General features: G+C 36.9%; 1 protein-coding gene across 26 annotated transcripts in view; it reads left to right on the top strand.

Moving 5' to 3' along the window:
• The window catches only part of LPP (LIM domain containing preferred translocation partner in lipoma), a 724,989-nt gene that overhangs the window by 323,732 nt on the left and 373,323 nt on the right, over positions 1-27,934 (top strand). For all 26 annotated transcript variants that reach the window (XM_074030779.1, XM_074030782.1, XM_065539344.2 and 23 more), the window contains one exon: positions 4,086-4,198. Coding sequence is in view for 21 of the 26 variants with exons in the window: in XM_074030782.1 (XP_073886883.1) it covers positions 4,086-4,198 (113 nt within the window). In the remaining 5 variants the exon portion in view is untranslated. The remainder of the gene's footprint in view (positions 1-4,085; positions 4,199-27,934) is intronic.

Here is a 27,934-nt window from a genome sequence, read left to right as displayed (position 1 = left end):
CCAGCTATGTAACTTTGAATAAACCATTTTACACGAAAATTGAGGCATAAATATATTTTGTATGTAGGTAGGATTTGGATGACGAGTGGAGGAGTATGGAGGGACCAGGTCTGAAGGCACGTGTCTATGACCACTCTACCGCTTCTAAAACTGGACATTTCCATTTTAGATTTAATATATCGCTGCCAATTGCTGGATGACATTTTTTTGTTTTGTTTTGTTTTGTTTTAAAGCTTGCCTGTATGTCTCACAGTCTGGGAGGTGAGTTGCAAGTTTCCCTGTAGGTCACAGAATCTGGGAGGCAAGGCAGAGAGGATAGGGCACGCACTCATATGAAGATCTACAGCTTACCTGTGCTGGCCGGGAGGTACTGCAGTTCATTTCATCCAGGGGCTTTTCTCCAGAAGGGTCACCGCCTAGGAATCAAAGCCCCATGCTCTTTCATTGTTTCATTGTTTGCAGAAATCTATTAGAATGGAGAACACCTCCTTCCCCCTTCTTCTACTCGTAAATTCAGTTCATTTTCCCATTTTTCTTAAATATGAGAATTCTGCCTTTTCTCTAAAGCTGAACTTATTTTCACAGCAACTTAGAGGCATTTCCCTTTATTTACTTGTGTATTAAAATGATGAGCTTTAAGTTAGAATTCTCTTAAACTTTCAGTCTGATTTAGGATAGTTATTAGCAGTTTTTCATTGAAAGTATCCCAGTTACTTTATGCCTTTCTCCAAGGGACCTATTTCCTCTCCTTTTATCAGATTTGTATCTGTTTTTGAGACATTTGCCCGTTCCTCTACATCTTTTGAAAACGTGAGCTCCTCTCTACGGAATGCAGTTAGGACCCTTTGATGGTGAAGCTTAAAGAACTGAAAACTTCGGTCTGACTTAATAATTGATCTAAATAAAGCAGATAATTATGTGTTTATCATGAGGGCTTTTTAACATCTGCCTTTTCATGCTTAGAATATAGAGTCCATCTTTTCAAGTTGTTTCTTAAAACAAACAAAAACATTCCACTTTTCTTTTTTGTTCTTTTTGGCCCGCCCAGGATTGTCATCAACCTGTGCCTCACTATGTCTAAGTTCTGTTAGAGAAACAGAGTAAAGAAGGATATATTTGGAAGGGACAGACAGCTGTACTTTTTAAGATTTATTTGTGGTGACATTTTGGACTTTTCATGTAGCTTCTTTATGACATAGTTTATTGAACCTTTCCAATCTTATGGGTCTAAAGTAGGAATAACATGTTGTGGTTCTCGAAGTGTGGTCTTAGACCCAATCACATCAATCACCCAGGGCCTCTGTTTGATAGTGTGATCTCCAAGATTTTGTTCAGTTCTGATACTGTCTGATGGTCTGAAAATTTCCCATGATGTAACAGAATCTGATGAAGTATAAGAGGGGGGCCCAGGAATCCTTTTATGAAGTGGGTATGAAGAAGACATAGTGATATGGTTTAGCTCTGTGTCCCCACCCAAATTTCGTCTTGAATTGTAATCCCCACGTGTCAAGGGAGGGATCTGGTGGGAGGGGATTGGATCATGGGGGTGGTTCCCTCATGCTGTTCTTGTGATAGTGAGTGTGTTCTCACAAGATCTGATGGTTTAAATGTGTATGGCAGTTCCCCCTTCATGCTGTCTCTCTCCTGCCACTATGTAAGATGTGCTGGCTTCCCCTTCACCTTCTGCCGTGATTGTAAGTTTCCTGAGGCCCTCCAGCTATGCTTCCTGTCAAGGCTGCAGAACTGTGAGTCAATTAAACCTCTTTATAAATTGCCCGTTCTCAGGCAGTTATTTATAACAGTGAGAGAACGGACTCATACAGCATAGGTTCCGATAGAACATTTGAACCTGGAAATTAGGTTGTGAACTTGAGTTGGTAATCAGCAACCTAAACCTTTTTTGCCTCATTGCCTGAGATCTCATTGTGAGCATTCTTTTCATACATTAAGACTTTTAAAGGCAGTAAAGAACTTCTTGACCGTTCATTTTAATTAACAAGTATGAAATACTTTTTCATGCTGTCTGTGGCCGAATGAAAGTTTCTCAATCCTGGCTGCAGGTTTGAATCACTTAGGTTTTATAGGTGTCCTGGTGCCTGACCCCCTCACTCCCTGTCTTCTATCCCCAAGATTCTGATTGAATTGCTGTGAGATGGAATTCAGACATCAGCATTTTTAAATGTGTTTCCTTGGTGATTCTGGTATTTAACCAATGTTTAAAACTACTGAATGGAATGAATACAGGTTTATGGGATTTATAATCATCATAAAGATATGGACGAATTATTTCCCCAGATTTGTGCACCCGCAGAATAAGAGAAGTAGAACATTTTCTTTATGATGTAAGTTATTGAACGTTTCTTATCCTGTGGGTCTGAAGTAGTAATAACATGCAGTGGTTATTAAAGTGTGTTCTCAGACCCAAAGGCATCAATCACCCAGGGACTTATTAGAAATGCAAATTATTGGATCCAGGACCCAGAAATCTGTATTTTAATAAGGCATTCCGGAGATATTGATGAACTCGAAAGTTTGAGAACCATCAGCACTGAGGGTTGTTGTATGATTCGGTGGCAGTGTATGAAAATCTTAGCACACTGCCTGGCAAGCTGCGAGTCTAGTAAGCATAGTACTCGAGAGATAGTGCTTTTGATTGCTTAGCAGTCTGAATTTGGCTTGGGGCTAGACCTGACAGTTCTTGGCTTAGCTATACTTTCAATTCTAAGACTGTTATTTATAAGGCAAATAGAGGCCCACTGAACCATTTCAAAGGTATATAAGAACAAGGAAACCTACTCATAGTCATTCTACTGTGCTTACTCTTCCATTCTTATACTTTTATTTCTGAGGGCCTAAACTATGATGTTTTGGTAATATCCAAAAGCAACTCATTTAATGATGGAGACTGCTGCCCTACCCCAAGTGTTGCGCAACTAAAATGCAAGGAAAAGCTACTCATCCATAAATAGAAAAGCTCTCTTCTCCCATACATCAAAAACATTATTTTTAATAGGAAAAGAACAAATAAAGAAAAGGTTAAAAGGTAGAAGTTTCTGTTTCTCCAATACCATTTTTTGCAGACTGTTTAAAAAGATTTCATATCAGGAACCATAAAGCTCTTGGATATATGTGTATAACCTAGATCGCAGAGATTAGATTCATTCCCTCAATAACTCTAACAGCAGTGTGCTACTCTTGTTGGTGAGAGATGCTAGGTTTTTCTCAGTGTCTCGAAGTCTCATTACTTCTTGCCTGGATTATGTATAGATTTCTAAATTGGTTGTTTCTTATTCTTTTCTCCTAATCTGTCCTGCATGGACTTTTAAATTAGTCTTTAGTAAATCATATTATAACCAAGTGTTTCTTTCTCAGAAATCCTTGGTGGATCTCTGCTGCATGCATGATAAAATTCAAACCCTTATTTCGATGTGCAACATGTAAAAAGCTTAATTTTATCACATATTTTTTATAACACGCTGACATTATTTTACATTCCTGTGTCCCATGTTTTTCCTATGTCATGACTTGCTTTTTATTCTCTATGCTCTGAACTTTCTGATCTCCATGCCTATATTCTCCTGTCTCTCTGCCAAGGATGGACGTGCTTTCTACATCATGTTTCAGGAAAATTATATGATCCACTGAGACTTCCATGATCCTCCACTTTATCTTAATTTCCAGAGGTTATTCGTGCATCTTCATACATTGCACCTTGCATTATCTTTAGTTGTGTGCAATTTTTTTCCTACTCTATTTGATTGAAAATGTATTGAGGGCAAGCACCAAGGCGTATAAAATTCGGTAACCCTATCCCCCACCCAAGCTCACTCTTTGCTTTACTTAATATATTGACCCCTCTAGACTAGCTTTTATACCATTTCTAAATATCAAATCTGATCCTCTTTCTTCTGAAAGTTAAGACTACTAATTAAGGCTACTAATTAAGATGGGGAATAATTCCTATGCAATACAAAAAATTATGTGTCAAAGCCAATTATAAAGAAGTAAAATGCCAGCAAATATATCATAGGAGTACTATAACATTGCATCCTTATTAACTTCATGTGTGTACTTCTTTTCTGTAGGTGATTTTCTTCCACCCCCACCTCCACCTCTAGATGATTCCAGTGCCCTTCCATCTATCTCTGGAAACTTTCCTCCTCCACCGCCTCTTGATGAAGAGGCTTTCAAAGTACAGGTAAGAGCTGAAGTTAAAGTCATGTTTATAGCTATCCTAGGGAGCTCATGAATTTCATGATTGTTTCTGTGCTGGATAAACATTTATCCAGGGCCGATTGAGAGCTTTACAACTTACGAAGATCTAAGGTATTTTAATGCAACATACCCTACTCAAGCTTCCCAGAGTTCTGCTGGCTTACCCTCCGAAGCCCTCAAAATCCTTTTGCCTACTAATTTTGTTTCAGATCCCAAAACCATTTTTTTTTAGGAATACCATTTGAGAAGGCAACATTTCCTTGTTATTTTGGAGGACATACAGCCATGTCTTTTTTATTGCTGTGTTCTCTATCTACAAATATTGCATCCAAATGAGTAAGGCTGACATTTTAAGGCTGTAGTTGGTTAATGTGGATCCTTGTGGTCAGCAACATTTTTTTCTAGCAAAAGCAACGTCAAATATCCTTAGAGTTTTCTCTTCTGGGTAAGTTCAAGGGTGCACATTATACATATCAATTATATAGAACTCTTGGTTTCCAGAGAGTGGTAATTGCAAAGTAACTCGGGGCTGGAATCAGATGTGAAATTAGAAGTGGTTCTCAGACTGTGATCATAGGTAACTGCTGAAAGCTGCCACCATTTAAGCTGAAGAAGTGCTTTATGTCAAGAAGAAAATCTAACAAAGTAATAGAATTATTGTTATAGTTTTAGGTGTGACTATGTTCATATAGATATATTGAAGAAAAACATGAGTCTTCTTTGTCTTTTAGAGAAACATTGGAAATATTTGTAGATAAAATGGAATGGTGTCTGATAATTTTTTTCCAAATAATAAGGTTCGGAAACTACTGAGTCAGAACATGGGTGAAATAGGGTTGGTTATGATTTGATAACTGTTGGGTGCATCGAAGTTTATTCTGTTATTCAATCTACCTTTTAAAAAATACCTAATATCATTTGTGGAACATATAATATACTGAATTATTGCTCATTAATTTTATCATTTGTTTTACAGTATTATTTTTTCTTTTCAATTTGTGTAGGTACAAGTAGGTATATGTATTTATGGCATACATGAGATATTTTGATATAGGCATACAGTCTTTTAAACGTATACTTTTGTATACGTTTAAAATATCCTATAATAAGAAGTGTAAAAGAGAAAAAGTCTGAGGTAACAACTGCTTAAATGGTTTGTTCTATTATTTGCCTTTCTTTCTCCTAAATTTGAGGTTGAAGGAGACAAAGAAAGAAATGATTCATTCGCTCAACAAATAATTCTGTGTTCCTATGTGGGCATTATTCAAGCACTAGGAATGTTCTAGCAAAAAAACAGACGCCATTCTGTCCTCAGGGACCGTAAAAGTTCGTGGAACTAGTGGAAATAAACAAGATGTATACTTTATAAAGTACATTAGAGTGGATAAGTGGGGAAACAGGGAGGGGCTCAGGGCTTACCTAGGCCCCACTGAGAAGGAGACACTTAAACGAGGACTTGAAGAAGGAGAGGAGGGAATGAGCTATAGAGATTTCTTGGTGAGCATATTTTCATATAGTAGATATTAAGAAGCAGAAAAAGCTTTTAATATTATCTGTCATTTGAAATCAGTAAGTTGTAGTTGTAACCAGTAAGTTCTGGTTCAGTTTCGAGTCTAGATCTTTTAAGGCTATTAAAAAATATGTGTATTGCTAATATAGGCCGTGAATTTCTTGCATTTTGTTTTGGTGTATACTAATAAAATCAACTATCAGATGCCAGTGATGAACAAGAGTCCTATAAAGTTTGTATTTATTTTATGCAACAGATAGAACCCTTGGCAAATTAAACCAATATGAGTGATTTTTCTTAGTTTTAGTCATTTTTTAATAAAATGAAGAAATCCTTAGCGTTGCCTTTAATATACCTTTGGTCGTATTTTGCTGAGGTTGGTTTTTTGTGTAGTGTTTACTATGTACAATTTTTAAAGTCACTGACTCTGTTTCCTCTCGTAGTTTTTCATGGAAACTATTTTGTTGCGTTTTAAATCTTTAGTTCTCACAATGTTGTTTGAAGTAGTGACAGAAGACTCGTGATTGAAAACTAGTTACATAGCTTATTCTAGTTGTGTGATCTTGAGCAAGGCAGGCTGAGTCCCAGTTTTGTCTTCATTAAAAACAAAACAAATATATATACCTCTTACAATTAAATGAAATACAGATGGATTTGAAAGTATTAAACCGAAAGGGCTATGCAAATACTTTGATGTCATATTGATAATCACTATGAATACATAAGAAGAATAGTAAGGATTTTCCAGTGCGTTCCATTAAAAAATTCAAACATGGCACTTTCAAAAGTTTATGAAAAGTTTTTTTTCGGGTGGACCTTGTTCTGTTAGGTGTACTCAAGCCATGGCTTTGTTTTTGAAGAGAAAGGAAATAAACAAAACGCCTGTTGCCATGTTGGCTTACGTTCTCTGTAAAACAGAAGGGAGGAAGACAAAAAATAAAATACAGTTTGCCAAATGGAAAAGGACAAATCTGGTAGGGAGAGGCCTGTTATTTTTGAGACACTTCATATGGAAGATTGTTGGTAAGTTCAAAAGAAAATGAACATGCCCTCCTCTTGTGTAGAAGTGACATAGATGTGACAGCGGCTTGGCCCTGCTCTGGCCTAGGTTTGTACCACCTATCGATATGAGCCATGGTATAGCCTAAAGTAGCATTATCACTGGAGAAAATTTTGCACATTTTCCTCTCAGCTATGGTACAACCTCATGTTGCCAAGTCCAAATTATAGCTGGTAAATGTGTGTTTTTATGTAGAAGACTGTTTATGTTTCCAGCCAGATTTTCAGGTCAGAGCCAAAAGAACGTCTACTAACAGTGATTGTAAGAGTTGTAAGATTTTGAGAGGAGAAAGGGACCTTAGAGATCATTTAGTCCAACTCTGGCGCCAGGCATCTAGTTACAGTCCTTTCAAGTACTTGCCAAATTAATTTCCTTTTTTTTTTTTTTGGAAATGGGGAAACTGAGACCCAAGAACGTGTGGATCCTCTTGTTTCTGACAGAGCTCTTAGTGAATCTGAAAAATCTTGACTCCTGACCTTGACCTTCTTCCTGCTGTCCCAGATGGCCCATGAACTTGGTATTGCTTTAGTCCTCTATCAGACTGCAAGGCTCTGAGATTCATTGCAGAGGGTTACGTGTTTTTATTTGGAAGGACCAGGTGATGCCAGAGTTTTGCTTGGCTGTCTGAACTTTTGATATATGCTATAAGCTTTTATTTCTTCAAAAAAGGCAAATCAATATTTAGACTTAAGGATTCTTGATTTAACAATTCATTTTCATGTGGAAAGATGAAACTTGGAAAACAGGTGAGGGATTTGGTTTGCTTTTCTGTCAGGATCAGCGTGACCTCCACACCTGTGATGTTTGTAGTGACACTTTAGCAATCACTTCATTAATTCATCTGTTCTTCATTCATTCAGTGTAAATTGAATACTTCTTGTAAGTAGACATATATGCTAGTGATTATAGCATTAGAACTTGGCATCGTAGGTTTTATGCTCTGAGTCTCAGCCTTGGGACGGTCAGTTAGTTAGATTCATTTATTTATTTATTTATTTAGAGACAGAGTCTCGCTCTGTCACCCAGGCTGCTGTGCGGTGGCCTGATCTCGGCTCACTGCAACCTCCACCACCCAGGTTCAAGTGATTCTCCTGCCTTGGCCTCCCGAGCAGCTGGGACTACAGGCACCTGCCACCACGCCTGGCTAATTTTTTTGTATTTTGAGTAGAGATGGGGTTTCACCATATTGGCCAGGTTGGTCTCGAACTCCTGACCTTGTGATCCACCTGCCTCGGCCTCCCAAAGTGCTGGGATCACAGGCATGAGCCACCACGCCCAGCCAGTTGGTTTTATTCTCATCTGACCCCATAGTTGGTAATTTCTTCCTCTTTTCAGTCAACCCATAGGCAGGTATTATATAACATTCCTTAGGGTGATTACAAAGGAGGTATATGTCTCAGAATTTCAGGCTTGCAAGGGAATTAGAGTGGATACATTCAAGTCCCTTTCTGTTGTTTGAATCTTGTAATTTTTTCCTAGATAACAAAATGTTTATGGGTAACTATGATAGGTGAGGCAGTGCTGCAGGATAAGGAGATAGATCAGATACAGTACTCAGAATCACATGCAGAAGATGCGTATACAGTCATTTAAGTCGTTTTATGGTAAATTATGCTTTAGTCATCATATGTTGATCAGAAGCATAATCTAAGTCCTAAGTTAGTGGTGGAGAGTGAGGGAAGTAAATTAACTGTGATTGGAGATAGGCAAGAAGGATTCATAGAAACAATTTAAATTGAACTGAACTTTGATGGCTGGGTGGGACCTTAATTTTCAGATAGGGGAGTGAATTGTTCAGCAATAAAATAAAAGAATTAAAACACAGAGGAAGGAGAGCTCAAAGTAAGCGTGACAGGCCTTGTGTTTCTAGCTGTGGAACCTACTGTTTGTTCTGAAACCATTGACAATTTACTGTAGGGGCTTGTTATTATTTTAAATATAAGGGTGATATCCCCAGACCTGCTGTTGGATGCCAAGTTATACTGTTAATATAAATTAAGGCAAAACATGTTGCACTTTCAGGAAACCCAATGCAAACATTTCTGAATTGTCTGGTAGACTTCCTTCAGATCCGTGGGGACTTACCTGCTGACATCTGATGGCTTTGAATTCAGGGGTTCAATATTTAACTTCCTCTTTTTATAGTATCTTTGTTCGTCTTTTCTTGGTGACTTCCAGTTGACAACTTCTAATTCTGCTTCTCTGTTTGTTTCCCAGTCCTTTGGCTTGCTTTTATTTGCCTACTATTCAGTATTTGCATACCTCTAGTTTTCATCTGTCCTTTTCTGTTCGGTCCTGCAAAATGGCCAGAATTGCTAACGTAACTCCAGTCCCTCCACATTAGAAAACAGAGGGGTTTTGTCCATTGGTGATTACTTCAAATGTTAAAAATTTCTCTTTGTTATCGAGTAGAGATGTGTCCCTTTATGATGTCCTCACACTGATTTTCTTTCCCCTTTTAAAAAATGATGCAAACTCAGAGGAATGGTCAGGCCGGGAGAGAGACAGGTGCTGTATGTCTCAAGGAGTTGATGAGTAAAGCTACTGAGAGATGTTACTTTTCAAAGGAGTGAGTAAGCACAGAGTAACATGAGCTAGGCCCAGAATTAGTGGAAAAGAAAAGAAGAGAAATCTCTGAAATTGTTTATTTTAAAGTCAGCCTCCAAAAGCTCTTGAGCATCTATTCTTGTGAAAACAATTCAAAGCTCATATATGCGTATGATGAATAGTGGCTTATAATCTTTTTTTTTTTTTTTTTTGAGACAGAGTCTTGCTCTGTTGCTCAGCCTCTGCCTCCTGGGTTCAAGCGATTCTCCTGTCTCAGCCTCCCAAGTAGCTGGGACTGTACAAGCATGCCCCAACATGCCCGGCTAATTTTTGTATTTTTAGTAGAGATGGGGTTTCACCACATAGGTCAGTCTGGTCTTGAACTCCTGACCTCAGGTGATCTGCCCACCTGTAATCCCAGTATTTGAGAGGCCGAGATGGGCGGATCACAAGGTCAGGAGATCCAGACCATCCTGGCTAACACAGTGAAACTCCATCTCTACTATAAATACAAAAAAAAAAAAAAAATTACAAGAAATTAGGCAGGCGTGGTGGCAGGCGCCTGTAGTCCCAGCTACTCGGGAGGCTGAGGCAGGCTGAGAATTGCTGGGATTACAGGTGTGAGCCACCATGCCTGGCCTCATTTTCCTACTTACTGATTTTACGTGTTTAGTTTAACAATGATAATTTGAAAATCAATTCAAGTTTTAGCAAAACTGGCACTGGAATTTTTTTTTTTTTTTTTTAAGACAGAGTCTTGCTCTGTTGCCCATGCTGGAGTGCAGTGGCACGATCTCGGCTCACTGCAAGCTCTGCCTCCCGGGTTCACGCCATTCGCCTGCCTCAGCCTCCTGAGTAGCTGGGACTACAGGCGCCCGCCACCGCGCCAGGCTAATTTTTTGTATTTTTTTTTTTTTTTTTTTGTATTTTTAGTAGAGATGGAGTTTCACTGTGTTAGCCAGGATGGTCTGGATCTCCTGACCTTGTGATCCGCCCGCCTCGGCCTCCCAAATACTGGGATTACAGGCGTGAGCCACTGCACCCGGCCGGCATTGGAATTTTTGCCTTGTGATTCCATCTAGGGCTATCATGGTCTCAGGTGTAGAAAAACAGGATTTTGCTTTTACAGGATTTTACTGTAGGATGAGAATACAAGGATATCTTGATCTGTGAAAACACACCAAAGAGATGATGGAGATGCTTATTTCTTCCTGGCCCTTTGCCTAGTTCCTCTTGGGCCAGCAAGCCCCAGTTGATTTGTAGCTTGTTTGTGACCCTGACAGCAACAGTTGCTGCTGCAGCAGCAGAAGTAGCAGGAGCAGCTTGCTTTGCAATTACCTCCTACTTTTATGGTCCACATATGTAGGTCATTGAGTGTTTATTAAGGCTGGGTAGGCTCTTAGGCATGTCACTGGTTCTGGTCAATATGACTTTGTAGAAGCAAATGTCACAGTTTTCCTGGTTGCTTTTGGCTCTGCATCATCATCCGTTTGGTTATTCGGATAAGAAGATGGACATTGCTGTTGTCTGGACTTGTAAAAACCCCTTTGACAGTAGCCGACCTAGAGTCCAGGGGAGTATTCCAGTATTTCATTTAGCATTAGGAACCTTTTCATGGAATATCATAGTTTCTCTTCTTTACTTTTTAAGAACTTATTTGAAGAGGTAAACCTTTCCCCTGGGATTGATAGTGGAGAATGTGTACATATACACACACCCACCTACTCACCTGTATCAACCTGATTACCACTGCCACCATTACCTTGAAATAATTTGTGGCACATTTACACTCTCTGCAGTGAAAGATTGGTTAACTTCAGTACAAAAAAAAAGTCTTATAGGCAAATTGATGGTGGTTAGTTCTATTGAATGTAGGGAAAACCGATGAGGTTAGCTTTGCTTTAGCTCCTGAGTTTCTGTATAGGGAGTAATTTACTATGCTTGCATATTACAGAAAATTTCCTTTGCTCAAGGTTAAGTGAAACTACAGTTGGTTCTTTTTGAGTCAGTGAAAGTTTTATCCCAATTTGTCTCTCCCATCAAGAGTCTTAGTGGTTTCTTCAAAGGTGAAATGTACTTACTGTTTTTTTATTTTAACTTACAAAAAAGTAGTGTGTCTTTTTCTACTTATAAACAAGTAATGTCAGCCGGGACTGGTGGCTGACACCTGGGAGGCTGAGACAGGCGGATCACATGAGGTCAAGGAGTTCGAGACCAGCCTGGCTAACATGATGAAACTCCGTTATTACTAAAAATACAAAAATTTGCTGCATGTGGTCATGTGTGCCTGTAATCCCAGCTACTCTGGAGGCTGATGCAGGAGAATTGCTTGAACCCGGGAGGCGGAGGCTGCAGTGAGCGGAGATTGCACCATTGCACTCCAGCCTGGGTGACAAAAGCGAAACTCCATCTCAAACAAACAAACAAAAAGTAACGTAAACAAATCAAATGATGTAGATTAGGTATTTTCAAATTTATTTCTCTATGAGGGAAAAATTATGATCTGCTTATACGTCCTGCTCCCAATAAACACGCCAAATGATGCTTGAACATTCTTTTACTCCCTGCTCCATCCCAAGTTTTATTAAAATAATTTGGAGAATATGTTGTAACATTTTTAACTTTATAGCAAATCTCCTTTGAGAATTCTTTCTTGCATTAAATTTTATAACCACATTAGTAATAAACTAACTTTTACCTGTTTGTTGTTGGTGCTATTTTCTATTTACTATTTTTTTCTGGTATTCATCATCTTGATTCTTTTCTTTTTTGTTATTTTTTTCTGCTGTAGTACTTCATCAAGTAATTTTTATGGGAAGGCTATGTGCCTGATATATTTACTGAGTCTTTGTGTATCTAAAAATGAGTTATTATTGCCTTCATATTTGAGTACAAGCTTGGCTATAAGTAGAATTCTTGGGTCAAATTTGCTTTACTTCAGTATTGTACCAAGATTTCCACACTATCATTTAGTATCATTTAGTATTCAGTGCAGCAGATGAGAAATCTGATGCCAATCTGATTCTTTTTCCAGTTTAGTAAATTTTTCTTGTTTGGTCTATAGCCTTTATTTGTGGGATTCAGCAATTTCACTAAACCGTGTCTAGACACAGCTTGCTTTTTACCTATTCTGCTATTTCTACTCAAGTCAAGGTTTTCTTTATCTAAATGGGATTTTCTTCTTTCCTTTCTTTCCTTTTTCTTTTTTTTTTTTCTTTCTTTCTTGAACTCCTGAGCTTAGGTGATCCTCCTGCCTCCACCTCCAAAGTAGCTGGGACTAAAGGTGTGTACCACCATGCCCAACTAATTTAATTTTTTTTTTTTTTTTTTTTTTTTTTTAGAGAGAGGGTCTTGCTATTTTGGCCAGGCTGGTCTTGAACTCCTGGCTCAAGCATTTCTCCTGCCTTGATGCCTCTCAATGCGCTGGGTTTACAGGTGTGAGCCACTGCTCCCAGTCACGATTTCCTTATAATATATTGAAAATATATTTTAATCTTTCCTTCACCTTTTTCTTCTTTATGAACTCCTACTATATGGAATTGGATTTCTTCTCTATTCTTCATATTAGTTTTCTGTTTCCAATAGTTCTACTACATGGAGGGATTTCTGTTGCTTACTTCCCTTTTATATTCTTAATTTTTGTGCTGATAGTCTGCTTTTGACTTATAAATGCTCTATAAAACTGAATTTGGGGAGAATATTTGGGAGGAGTGGCTCTGGATATCTGTTGTTCAGGGTAGCTAGCTTGCACTTAAACTTTTATCTTTTATCTAAATTGGGAATATATAGTTATTTAAATGCAGGGTGGCTATAGGGTATATATGTTCAGTCTTCACCCATATGTGTAATTAGGGGATGCAGGCCAGCAGAAGACTATGCTTAGATGCATGGGTCAAGAGCAGACCAGCAAGGTTAATCTGGGTCCTCAAGGCTAATGGTTTGGGGATCCATAGGCAGGTAGCGAAGCCCCTCCCTTACATGCCATACATGTATGCCAGGTGAGGGCCGCAGGAGCTGTGGCCAGCCCTTGTGTGTATTGGTCTCTAGCTGAATTCTCAAACCCCTTCGATTTCCTCCCTCATTGTGTTTTCATCGGCGACTTTGCTTCTCAATGACACACTGTCACCAGCAGTGCTGGGAACTGTGGCAGAGTCCTTTTTGTTAGAAAGCATAAACTCATTAAATCGTTTCACTGACTTTCATTATATACCCCTAACATCCATTCTAAAGAGGCTTGCCCCACCCCCTCACCCTTTTTGTTGTGGCAGTTTGAAGTCTGCTCAGGTCCTGGTATCATTTGCTGTGTATCTCAAGCTCACTTTGCTGCCCGTCATGAGTTCATCACAGAAAACGTGCTCTCCGATAGCATTATCTAAAGCCAAAAAAGCTTCGGAGGCTGCATAATGCGATGGTTAACACTGCAAGTGCTCTTCCAGGCTTCCTGGGTTCACATCTGGCTTCCTGCTTACTAGCCGCATAACTGTAGTGTACTGCTTAACCCTTCTGTGGCCCACATAAATCCTCTGTAAAATGGGTGATTGTTGTGAGGTTTCAAAGACATAATGCACATAAAGAATATTTTATGTAATTGACATGTCCTAAGACTTAGTAAACATTTTCACTGTTGTGATATTTTGGGCTAGTGGGTCTCTGTGCTGGGTTTTGCCACAGTTGTCACTGACATTTGATTTGCACTATGCCTCCTCAGAAGTCACCCGTGATCCCATCCCTTGCTATTATAAGGTTCAGGATTTTATATATATATATAAAAAATATATATAATATAATATAAATATATAATATATATAATATAAATATATAATATAATATAAATATATAATATAAATATATAATATAATATAAATATATATAATATATATGTATATTTGCAGAAGAAATGCTCCCACAAACTTCCTCTGTAAAATGAATGATTGGATTAAATAATCATGTAGATCTCTTACAGCTCTCAAATTCAATGCCTTGGTAATAAAATATCACTTCTTTGTAATTTCATGGTGATTTATAATTTGCAAAATACATTATAACAGCACAAGTATAATTTAGCTAATGAAATAAAAATGAGGATCCGAGGGTTGAAGGAACTTATTTAGATCTCACAATTGTCATGAAAGCAGTGACTTATTTTTAAATAGACAATAACAAAATCATTTCGGGGACTTTTTACAAATGAGAGAATGTAGATCCTCTTAAATCTTTAATAAACAGCCAGTGTCATCAATAATATATGTTGATATTTAGTAACCAGGAACCTCCGAGGTAATTTTCTTTGCAGTTCTTCAGTGGAAGATTAGTACATCTTCCATCCCGGCCTCTAGCATATTTTCTGACAAACCCCTCGTAGATTGTATCATATACCTCTTATCCATGGATTTGGTAAGGAAGCCCTGGTGGGCCAACATATCCTTCAGTTCTTTTGTAATTTACATAATCCAATCAACAGGGGCACGGAAACACCTTGTTCTGAAAGAAGGAGTAAAAGGGAGTAGAGGATGCTGACACCAATAACCTAGGGCACTAACTCATATTTTATTTCTGAATATAGTACTTTGAAACTCTAATGTTTTAGAAAGGTTTTCTGTTCATAGCTGATTTTGCTTGATCCATTCAAAAGTCAAGCATTTTTGTGCTCTTACTATATAACTTAAAATGTATTACAGCATGGGGTGTCTATACCAATCCTGAGGGGTTAAACTATTATCATCATTATTTTATCATTAGCTTTTGTGAGTTTGACTTGTACAGGGCCTCCTAGCCTGCAAATTCCGAAATTGACATTCTTTTTGTTTTGTTTTGTTTTGAGACAGGTTCTTGCTCTCTTGCCCAGGCTGGAATGCAGTGGCATGATCTCCACTCACTGTAGCCTCTACATCCAGGGTTCAAACCATTCTCCTGCCTCAGCCTCCTGAGTAGCTGGGATTACAGGCACAGGCCACCACTCTGGCTAATTTTTGTATTTTTTTTAGTAGAGAGGGGGTTTCACCATGTTGGCCAGGCTGGTGTCGAACACCTGACCTCGTGACCCGCCCACCTCGGCCTCCTAAAGTGCTGGGATACAGGCATGAGCCACTGCGCCCGGCAGACGTTGCTTTTTTAAATAAAAGACTTTCATATACTTTATCTCGCTGGAACTTTTAGACAACTTCTGCAAAGGGAAAGGTAGGGAGGGTTCTCCATCTTGTATCAGTGAAGGCTCTGGGGCTCTGAGGTTAAGCAGCATTCCAGGCTTCCGTGGCATTAACTGTCCCAGGCAGGGATGAAGCTCTCTGTCTTTTTGAGATGTGCCAGTCCATTTCTCACCCCGTGGCCATCGCTGCTATATTGCTCCTCTCCCTTTATATTCATTTTTAGTGAGGGAAACAAAACAGCAGTTGTCAATTTCCTTTCCCAGTAGTTTCATTATTTGCTGTCATCAGTTTTGTTGCAAGATCCTCTATTGTAATATTGTCTTCAGATTTCAAAAAATGTATCTCTACATATTGGAAGAAAGCACTGTGGTGGAAAATACAGGAAAACTATGTACAGACCTGTTAAATGGAAATGTTTTCATAATTTTTAGTTAGTTTTATATGTATTTTACCAGTAAAATTTAGTAAAGATGTCAATGTCAATCTTTCTTACTATAGAAATAAGTAAAATTTCTCCAACTAGTGGGAAAAAAGTTTCTGTGGCAATTATTTTTTAAAAGGAATATAGGATTGATACAAGGATGAAAGCATTCACATTATAAGAAATATAAGTTTTCTGTTATTTTTTGAAATAAAAATTTGGTTTATGAGAGGCTTAAAAAATGAATAAATTCCCTTCTTTCCTGATAGTTTCTGTCATTCTCTTGGGGATTAAAGGAGTGTGAATCTATCCTACAGCCACTTCCTCTCTGAACTGTAGATGACACATCAAGATGTGATTTGGGGCAGATCAAGTCTCAGAGTCGAATCTCAGTGTCTTTAGCCGTACAAGTGGTGCGATAGTGTGATAATTCCACATGTCCTGTCTTCTGGGCTTTTTGACATTCATAGCATTTCTAAACAAGTAAAGGATTTATCTTAAAAATGAAATTTTAATATTTTTTCATAATTCTTGAGCTTTAATTCTTTCCATTAGAAATTATGTCATCCCCATATTTAGAGCAATGAATAATTGCGTAACTTTTAAATTGTGTATTTGATGGTATGGTGTATATTGAAAAGAGAATGAGAAACTATTCCCTGAACAGCGATTTACTGATTCAAGCCATCACTTTCTACAATATGTACACTTCAGAGTGAAGGTCCAGTGTCAGAACTTCATAGAGTGTCTGGCCAGCTAGAGTTAGGTATTTCATGAAGAGATGATCAAACAATTGAACAGAAAATACAGCAACCAGAAGAGCGTTTCATTGTGCACATTCAGAAAACTTCATCATTTTTATTATCATTTTATATCAAGCCATTTTATAAGTAGAGATGTGTCTGGAGGATTGTTTTCATTTCCTTTTAGCTCATTGAAAGTCAAACAGTGTCACTTTAGTAATTCTCTTCTTGCCCAGTGGGGATAGAAACCAGTTTTGGGCCATGGCAACTATATAGAAGTATTTTCAAAGAGTTACAGATTCATTAAATGAGCCCCTCTCTCCTCCCCTTCACACCCACTGCGTTTCTGTCTATAATGAGGATTTAAGCCACAGTCCCAACGTGAACTAGCTCATTTCAGTACTAGGGAAATGGCTCTTGAATGGGTTTACCACCTCCTCTCATTCTGCAACAACTGTTCTTTTTCTGACAGCTTCTTCTACCTCTTCCAGGCACGCAAAACTCTTGATGACTTGAACCTCCTATGTTCTTTTTTTTTTCCCCCAGCTTGTAAAATTATGGTAAAATATACATAATATAAAATTTACTATCTTCACCATTTAATGTTCTGTTCAGTAGCAATATGATGAAGTACATTCATATTGTTTTGCAACTATCACCAGTATCCATCTTCAGAACTCATTTCGTCTTGCAAAAACTGAACCTCTGTACTGCTTCCCCAGTAACCCCCCATTCCACTGTCAACGAGCCCCTGGAAACCGCCATTATACTCTCTGTTTCTACGATTTTAACTTCACAAGCCCACAGTAAAATTGTAATCATATTATACTTATCTTCTCAACTGGCTTATTTTACTTCACATAATGTCCTCAAAGTTTATCCACGTTGTAGCATGTGTCATGCTATATATATGTCATGTTTTGCTTATCCATTCATGTTAATAGACATTTGGGTTCTTTCCCCATTTTACCTACTGTGGGAATAATGCTGCTATGAATATGGGTGTACAAATAACTCTTTCGAACCCTGCTTTCAGTTCTTTTGAGTATATACCCAGAAGTGAATTGCTGGATAACATGGTAGTTCTATTTTTAATATCTCGAGGAACATTCATACCATTTTCCACAGCAGCAGTACTCTTTACGCTCCTCTGAACAGCACACGAGTTGTAATTTCTCCACGTCCTTGCCGACACTGTTTTTTGTCTTGATAATAGCCATCCTAATGGGTGCGGAGCGATATCTCATGGTAGTGTTGATTTGCATTTCTCTAATGATTACTGATTTTGAATATCTATTCATGTATGTATTAGCCATTTGTGTATATACCTTCTTTGGAGAAATGTCTATTCAAGTTCTTTATTCATTTTTGAATTGGACCTTTTTTTCTTTTTGAGTTTTGTAAGCTCTCAATATATTCTGAATATTAATCCCTTATCAGATATGATTTGTTAATACTTTCTCTCATTTTGAAGATTGTCTTTTTACTCCATTGATACTGTCTTTGATTTTTAATTTTTATGAAATTCAATTTGTCTCTTGTGTCATCCGTGCCTTTTGTGTCATATTAAGACATTTGTTGCGAAATTCAATGTCATGATGCTTTTGCATATGTTTTATTCTAATCTACAATTTTAGATGTTACCTTTAGGTCATGGATCCATTTTGAGTTAACTTTTATAATTACGTTAGGAAAGAGTCTAACCTTATTCTTTTGTATGTGGATATTAAATTTTCCTGGCACCATTTGTTGAAAAGACTGTCCTTCCCCTGTCAAATGATCTTGGTGCCCTTGTAGACAGTTATTTGAACATATATGTGAGGGTTTATTTCTGGACTCTCTCAATCTTATGTGTTATTATGCCAATAGCATACTGTTTTGCTTACTTTAGCTTTGTATTAATTTTTGAAATCAGGAAGTGTCGGTCCTCCACCTTTGTTCCTTTTTATTCAGGATTGTTCTGCCTATTTTAGGTCATTCGATATTCCATATGAATTTTAGGGTAGGTTTTTCTGTTTTTTCAAAAAATGTCACTGGGATTTTGATCAGGACTGCATTAAGTCTGGATATCATGTTGGCTAATACTGACATCTTAGTTATATTGAGTCTTGCATTCTATGAATGTGAGATGTCTACCATTTATTTATGTCTTCTTTAATTCCTTTCTGAAATGTATTCAAGTTTTTGTTGTTCAAGACTTTATTTGTTCACGTTAATTTCTAAGTATTTTGTCTTTTATTTTTTGATGCTATTGTATATGGAATGATTTTCTTTATTTCCTTTTTGAATTGTTCATTGTTGATACAAATGTAAGTGATTTTTGTGTAGTAACTTTATATGCTGTACTTTGCTAAATTCACTATTTAGTTCTAACAGTTTTTGTGTCCAATCTTTAGGGTTTTCTACATATAGGATTATGTCATCTACAAGAAGAGATGATTTGATTCTTTCTTTTCAATTTTGACACCTTTATTTTCTTTCTTCCCTGATTACTCTGATGAGGACTTCCAGTATTACACTAAATTGATATGGCAAAAGCTGGTATTTCTAATCTTAGAGGAAATGCTTTCAGTCTTTTATCATTGAGTATGATTTTCTCTGTGGGTTTCCATATGTGGCGTTTTGCTCTATTAGAAAACTAATACAGATAGTTTTCTTCTATTCCCAGTTTGTTGAATATTTTTCTTATGAAAGGATATTGAATTTTGTCAAATGCTTTTCTGTGTCAATTGAGAAGATCACTTTTTCTTCATTCTGTTAATATAATATATAACCTTGATTTAATTTTGTTTGTTGAGTATCCATTCATTACAATAATAAATCTCACTTGGCCATGATATATAAACCTTTTAATATGCTATTAAATTTGATTTGGGATATTTGGTTGAGTATTTTGCATCAATGTTTATTAGGGATATTATTCTATAGTTTTCATGTAGTATCTTTGTCTGATCTTTGGTGTCACAGAATGAGTTAGGAAGTGTTTCCTTCTTTTTAATTTTTTGGAAAGATTTGAGGATAATTGTTGTTAGTTCATCTATCAATGTTAGGTAGAATTTATTAGTGAAGCCATTGTTTCCAGATTTTTCCTTACTCAGATTTTGGACGCTGATTCAGTCTTCTTGGTATTCATAGCATATTCAGATTTTTTATTTGTGGTTTAGTCTTGGTGCATTTCGTGTTTCTTGGAAATTTCCCTGTCATCTGGGTTATCGAATTTGTTGCCACACACTTGCTCATAGTACTCTCTTAAATCTTTTTTATTCCTGTAGAATTGTTAGTAATGTCCTTACTTTTATTTCTGTCTTTTGTAGTTTGAGTATTCTCTTCTCTCTCTCTCTCTCTTTCTTACTTCATCTAGCTAAAGGTTTGTCAATTTTGTTGATCTTTTTAAAGAACTATTGGTTTTTGTTAGTATTTCTCTATTATTTTTCTGTTCTCCATTCTACTTATTTCTACTCTTACCTTTATTATTTCTTCCCTTCTAATAGATTTTGGGTATAGTTTTTTTCTTTTTTTTTTTTTTTTCCCAAGTTTCATAATCTGTAGGTTTAGGTTGTTGGTTTGACATCTTTCTTATCTTTAAATTTAATGTTGTATAGTTATAAATTGCCTCGTTAGCACTGTTTTCACTGTTTCCTTTATATTTTGGTATGTTTTCTTTCACCTTCATTCATTTTTAAGTATTTTTCTATTTCCCTTGTGATTTCTTCTTTGATCCATTGTTTGTTTAAGACTATATTATTGGCTGGATACAGTGGCTCACACCTGTAATACCAGCACTTTGGGAGGCCAAGGTGGGGTGATCACGAGGACAAGAGTTTAAGACTAGCCTGGCCAACGTAGTGAAACCCCATTTCTACTCAAAAATACAAAATGTTAGCCAGGTGTGAAATAATGGTGCCTGTAATCCCAGCTACTCAGGAGGCTGAGGCAGGAGAATCGCTTCAACCCAGGAGGCAGAGGTTGCAGGGAGCCAAGATCACACCATTGCACTCCAGCCTGGGGAACAGTGCGAGACTCCGATAAAAAAGAAAAAGAGTACATTATTTAATTACTGCAAATTTGTGAATTTTGCAGTTTTACTTATGTCTATTTATTTCTAATTTTATCCCATTGTACTCAGAGAAGATACTTTGTATGACATCTACTTTTTCAAATCTATTGACCCTTACTTATTGTATGGGCTTATTCATGTTCTATCCTGGAACATGTCCCATGTGCACATGAGAAGAAGGTGTACTCAATTGTTGTTAGGTAGATTGTTCTGTAGAGACATATACAGAACAATCTACCTAACAACAATTATAGGTCTAATTAGTTTTGTTTGTTGTTCAAGTTCTCTATTTCCTGACTTATCTACTGTTTGGTTGTTCTATCCATTGTTGAAAGTTGGACATTAAAATCTCTATTATTATACAACTGTCTATTTCTTCCTTCAATTCTGCTAATTTTTGGTTTATATATTTTGATGATCTTTTATTAGGTGTGTATACATTTACAATTGTTACATATTTTTGTTGTATTGAGCCTTTTGTTAATATAATGTTCTTCATCTCTTTTTTATCTTTTAGCCTTTTTTGACTTAAAATCTATTTTGTCTGATATTTTGCTACTCTGCTTTTTGTGGATTACTATTTGCATGAAATGGTGTTTTCTATCCTTTCACTTTTAAACTGTGTCTTTGGATATAAAGCGAGTCTCTTGTAGGCAACATATATGTGGGTTATGTGTTTTAATTTATTCTGCCAATCTGTCTTTTGATCAGATAATTTAATTCATTTACATTTAAAGTAGTTATTGATAAGCAGAGAATTACTTCTTATTTTTCTACAGATGCTTCTTACCTTGTGATGGGGTTATGTCCAATTAAAACTGTCTTAAGTTGAAATAATTTGTTACATTAAAACTATTTTAAGTTGAAATAATTGTAAATTTAAAATGCATTTAATATATTTAACATTCCAAACATCATGGTTTAGCCTTACTTACTTTAAACATATTCAGAACACTTGCATTAGCAGACAGTTGGAAAAAATAATCTAATACAAAGCTTATTTTACAATAAAGCTTTAACTATGTTATGTAATTTATTGTGTGTTCTGCTGAAAGTGAAAGACAGAATGGATACTTCAAGTATTGTGTTTAATGAATGAGTATCACTTTTACACCATCATATGGTAAAAAAATTGTAAGTCAAACTATTATAAAATTTATAAGATTATGAAACCATTTATATTTATTTTCTATATGCTTTATAACTTCTTTGTCCTTTATTTCTATATAATTATTTTTTGTGTATTCAGTTGATTTTTTGTAGTAAAATATTTAAATTCCTACTTGATTTCCTTTTGTGTATATTCTGTAGCTATTTTCTTTCTGGTTACTATGGGGGTTACATTTAACATCCTAAAGTTATAACACTCTAATGTGAAGTCATGCCACCTTGAGTTCAATAACATACAAAATTCTGTTCCTTTTTCAGTTGTTGATGCAGCAAAATTATGTCTTTATGCATGTGTACACAACAACATAAGCTAATAATTTAATACACTCATTTCTTAAATTATGTAGAAAACAAAATTGGATCTACCAATCAAATTACAATAATATGAGATTTTAAACTTGTAATTAAAAAAATATTAGTTTCTTAAATCATGTAGAAAACAAAAAGCAAAGTTACACATCATGATTACAATGATGTTAGCCTTTATAAGTGTCTACCTATTTGCCTTTTCTGAGATCTGTATTTCTTTGTATGATTTTGAGTTACTGTGTAGTATCATTTCATTTCAACCTGTAGGTTTCCTGTTAGCATTTCTTGCAGAACAAGTCTAATGGTAATAAAGAATTCTCTCACCTTTTTTTTTCCCCCCATGACTTTCATTTTGATTTTCTGTCTCACTTTAAAAATAAAATTTTGCCAGGTGTAGGATTCATGATTGATAATTTCTTTTCCTTTCAGCACTGAATATATCGGCCTTCTGTTTTCTGGCATCTAAGGCTGCTGAGAAAACTGGATAATTTTATTGAGGATCCCTTGGATGTGAGGAGTCACCTCTCTTGCAACTTTCAAAATTCTCTCGTTGTTTTTGTCTTTTGACAGTTTAATTATAAGGTTCCTTAGTATTTGTCTGTTTGAGTTCGTCTTACTTAGTACTTTTTTGAGCTTCTTGGATGTTTATACTCTTGTCTTTGATCAAATTTGGGGGAGTTTTTGGCGATTATTTCTTCAAGTATTGTCCCTGCCTTTTCTCTCTGTCTCATCCTTCTGGGAATTCCATGCTGCATACTTTGATATAGTTGATTGTGTCCCATAAGTCTCTTAGGCTCAGTTCACCGGTCTTCAATCTTTTTTCTTTCTGATCTTAGACTAATTTACTTTGACTTCTCTTCAAGTTTTCTGATTTTTTCTTTTGCCTGCTAAATCTGTCTTTGAGTTCCTCTAGTGAATTTTTATTTCGGTTATTGTAATTTTCACTTCCACAATTGCTTTTTGCTGTTTTTTCCTTTTTCTCTATTGATATTCCCATTTTATTCATGTGTTGTTTTCTTAACTTTCTCCTTGCTTCCTTTAGTTCTTTGAGCATTTTTAAAACAGTGGTTTTAAAGTCTTTGTCAGGTAGATCCATCATTAGGTCTTTTTAGAGATAGTTTCTGTTGGTTTGTATTTTTGTTTTGAATAGACCATGCTGTCCTGTTTCTTTGTATGTCTTTTGATTTTTTGTTGTTGTTGAAAAGTGCGTATTTGAAACTAATAATATAGAACCCTGGAAATCAGATTTTTTCTCTTCCCCAAGGTTTACTGTTATTGTTTTTGTTTTGTGGGGTTATTGTTGCCAGTCTCTGTGCTAAGTATTAGCTTTTATTGTTAACTTGTGGTCTTAAGTATCTTCCGAGCCTGCGTGTTTCCCTGGTTATGTGCCATGACTTTCTAATTTCCTCTATTGTTTTCAAATGCCCTGGTTAACAAGGTCTGTCTCCCAAAATGAGAAAAAGTAAAAAATAAAGGAAGGACAAAAAAAAAAAAAAAAGAAAGAAAGGGGGGACTAGCCTTTTGAGTCCCATGGAAGTCACTTCAGCTGGAGTGAGGGGCAACACTAATGATAGTTGCCCCTTTTTCTTTATGTGTGTGATTAAAAACAGCAATTAATGTTCAGTGCACAGATCCTTGATATACGGAAGACAGGTCCTTTTTGCCCAACTTAGATCATGTAAGCTGCATGCAAGCTGCTTCAAGAACATGTGTGCAGATGCCTACCAAGGATCTAAGGGGTGGGGTATAGTTAGTTGCTATTGTGCTAAGATGTAAACTTTACCTAAATTAACCACAACTTACAATCTAAAGCTTTCCTCCAGAAAGTAGACCTTTATTAGACTCTGGACTTCCAAAATAAGTTGTTCATATAGATGGTAGCAGTGCAATGGTTGTCTAGGTAGAAAGGCGGATTTCTGGTGCCTCCTGCTTTGCCATATTCTCAGGATCCCTTTCACTTCCTTTGATTCTTACTAAACAGAACTAACTTCCTTGATTCCTCTGCTGTGCCTGCAACTATCCCTTTTCTCCCTTCTTTACCACCCCCTCTTCCTTTCTCCCTGTCTCTAAATTTAGATGCCCATTCAGAGTTCTCCCTTCAACCTTCTGTTTTCTCCCAGTAGACGTCACTACTCTAATACGATCAACTTTGATCTTTCTTTATCTAATTATTTGAACTGCTTATGACTTGGTACTGTGTTTTCCTTTGACAAGTTTTGTTTCATTTATCCATGAGATCTTTTCCTAGATAACACCTGGCTTTTCGCTTTCAATGTACCCTTAATTCTACTCATCATCTTGCTCAAAGGCTTACGTTCTGTTAGACATACCATTATATTTCTAGTCTTGCCACCTAAACTGTGTTCATTGATGATAGATCTTGCTTTCTTTGTGTATCTATCACCAAGGCTTACAGGATTATTTCAATCTCTTTATTTTCTTGCCCATCATCCTAGTTCATATTTTCTGGGTTACAACCTACTCATTGCCTTCATTCTATCTTTTTGACATTCCAACTGCACGTCTATAACCACTTAGTGGTTAAAAAAATTATTATTTTCTTCCTCTGGTTTTTATTGCATGCCACATTAAATTTCTCTGCTTGGTTTATTTTTTCAGAGTACTCTATGACCTACCTCATCCTATATAGCATACCTTATCTTCCACTGTGCTTTTTATACAGGCCTTGCTCTTTTGAAGCTCATGTCCTCATTGTCAGCTTCATATACCAAGCCAATTTTTCTTGTGTCTTTCTCGATAACTGATGAACCCTCATATCCTCATTTTTAAAAGCCTAACTCTACTATTTTACTCACATGTGTCTGACAACTGGATCATCTTGATCGCTGTCTTCTCTGCATCCTCAGTCTTTTGATTGAGTCACGTGATGTGGTGATATGAACCCAGGATTTAGGGCTAAGAAGCTCTGCTCGAGTGCTTACCACTGCATTTCCCATCTTTACATGCAAAAATGAGGATATCAATAACAATTTTTAGAAGGTTATTTTGAGGACTAATTAAGATGTTGAATGTAGAGTATCCAACAACTTCTGGTTCAGAAGTAAAGGCTACTGTGAGTCAGGTAATAAACAGATTTATTAATACTGTTTAATTTTTCTGCCACTTAATAGATACCCTTTTGTGGGGTCATGTAATCATCGCATGTACATTAATCTTGCCAACAAACTTTATTTTATAAAGCCAGAATCATAAAATAACATGGGAGACTTGTAGAAATTATTTAAAATCATGAATCATAGAGCACCAGATTTGACATGGTCCTAACCCATCTGCTCTTTCTTGTGATGAGGAAACTGGAGCCTACATTTCTTAAGTGAACTGTTCAATGTGACACAGTTGCTAGGAGAGCTGGCGCTAACCACAATTCGAGGTTTCTGGACTCCCAGGCCTCTGCTCTTTCCATTACCTTCTTGTTCATTTATTTTAGCAACTGCCTGAAGGCAGGATCACAACCCCTATTTCTGTATCACCCATAACCTTTATTTTATTGGGAGAAGATAGAATAGCTACTTGATTGATATTTGTGGCTTGATTGATTGATTCTTTCTTCGATTGAGCAATAGGAATTCTCTGGGAAAGGACTATGAAGTCTGTAGTATACTTATCACCCTTTTGATGCTTCGGGGGCTGTTGTAAGCATGCAGAGGGTTCAATGTGCGCTGCTTCTGTAAACTGACTCAGGGTGGTGGGGAGAGGAAATGGGAGAGGAAGTTATATACATCTTGAGCAAATCAAGCTTTTCTATTTTTAGTCCTTGCTACTGTTTGGAAAGTACAGCCTCTGTTCATGGCAGTCTGGCATGTGTTTCCTTAGTGCCATTTCGAAAGGGGGAAAAAATAAATATGGGAATTTTTTTTTTTGTAGTGAAAATAGTTACTCAGTGAAATCACATAAGTTTCCCGTTTTTCTCTTGATGAAACCTCAAACCCACTAGGCACAGATTCCTCAACCTCAACTATGCATGTGAAAGGCTCATGCAGAAGAGGAGACCACAGTCAGCAAAACCTTGGATAGCAAGATAAGCTGTGGTGCCCCAGAGAAATGCGGGGTGGGTCTGGGGGTGGGGAAGGCAGGGAAGGGAATGGTGATGTTCTTTCATATTTAGTGGGGAACTTGGCCAACTCCCAGATCGTTGCCCCCTGGAAAAGGCTGAAACCTGAACTAAGTAGATAAAAAGACACATAGCTTTGCAGCTTTTTGCTTAAGCTGTTCCTTTTGCTTCAGTTTCTCTCCTTGGTAAAAGTTTCCCTGAGTGCTTTATAGCTACTTCCCCAATTCAAATAAATAATTTTTCTTTAGTAGTTAGGATGGCATTTGGGGGATTTTTCCACTCTAAGGCTATATCATTAGTGCACAATGAAGAGCCTTATGCTAGTAAATAAAATGATTTGATCTGTATTTAGATAGATTGCTATAACATAGTGGTACTCAAGTGACCAGAAATGGTAATGACAGAATGTCTTGGGGTCACCTTCAAGGGTCCGTTGAGGCAGACAAGGATCTTAACCAAAGTGGTGGCCATGACCATGGAGAAGGGGAACAAGAATCCAAAGCAATTTGGAGAGAGGGGGCTTATGCGAAAGAGAAGAGTCCAGGATGCTTTGCAGGATTCTGACTTTCTTCAGGGAGAATACATATCCTTCCTGTCTTAGTATGTGGCAAATAGAAGAATCCTTTGAACAAAATGAGGACTTTGAGGAAAGTGTGATGTGAATGTTACTAGAGGAAATGTTGATACCAATGAGCAAGTATTGCCCTTTGTTAATGAAAGGGACTCTACAGTCTCCAGACATAAAGAGCTCTGCCTAGATAAAACTGTAGCAGTAGGGTGAGAATAATGCATTGCTATAATTAATGCTAATTTGTGGCTATTGCTGTATTGTTGTCATTGTTTTTTAATTGAATATGTATTAAGCTCCAACAGGGTGCTATGAATAATGCCAACTTAGAGTTGATTTATCAGAACACTCAGAAGATTTTATAAACACCAATAAATAGAAACTCACAGCACTCCTTCGAGGTGGTAAATGTCTTTGCCATTTCTACAAATGAGGAGAAGTGAAGTAGATTGTGTTTTCTCTGTTGGCACTGTGGGTGAGAACATGGAAACTGTCGAATGAGCGAAACGTATTTTCCTTGTCCCCTGGAATTGGGTTAGAATACATTAGTAAAGAATTCTCCTTAAATGTGTTCAGAGTTGTGGGATTTTAATTAAATTGTTCCAGTTATTGTTAGCACTTGGATTAGCAACAGGCAACCACAATTCTAGGCCAGCAGATTTCAAATTTAGCATGGATAAGACTTGGGGTGAGGCTGATGGGTTTGTTAAATGCTGATTGCTAGACCCTGCCTTCAAAGGTTTAGATTTGGTAAATGTGGGAGCGGGCTTAAGAAAATCTTATGTTCGTGGATATCTAAGGTGCTTCTGTCCTCAAAGGTTGCTAGCTTCCTTTCAACACTCCAGTATTTTCTTATTTTAGGACATGTGTTTGGCCACCAAAATCTAGCTTCACCTGAGACCAAGACCTTGTATTTAAGAGCTGCAAAGTCTCCTATAACACACCAAGTATAATCCTATAATCCTCTTTTTTACGGAACATACCACCAGAAAACATGTGCAGAAGACTTACCGTGCACTTAGCATTCTAATGGACATGTGATTTCTACTACCTTATATCACCTGGTCTCCAAAATGCCCCTGGGGGGTTGGTGTTATTACTCCCCCATTTCATAAG

The sequence above is a fragment of the Macaca fascicularis genome, chromosome 2, assembly GCF_037993035.2.
Source record: "Macaca fascicularis isolate 582-1 chromosome 2, T2T-MFA8v1.1".
Classification (NCBI taxonomy): Eukaryota; Metazoa; Chordata; class Mammalia; order Primates; family Cercopithecidae; genus Macaca; species Macaca fascicularis.
Note: the sequence above shows the minus strand (reverse complement) of the source record. Positions and strands in the feature narration are given on the sequence as shown.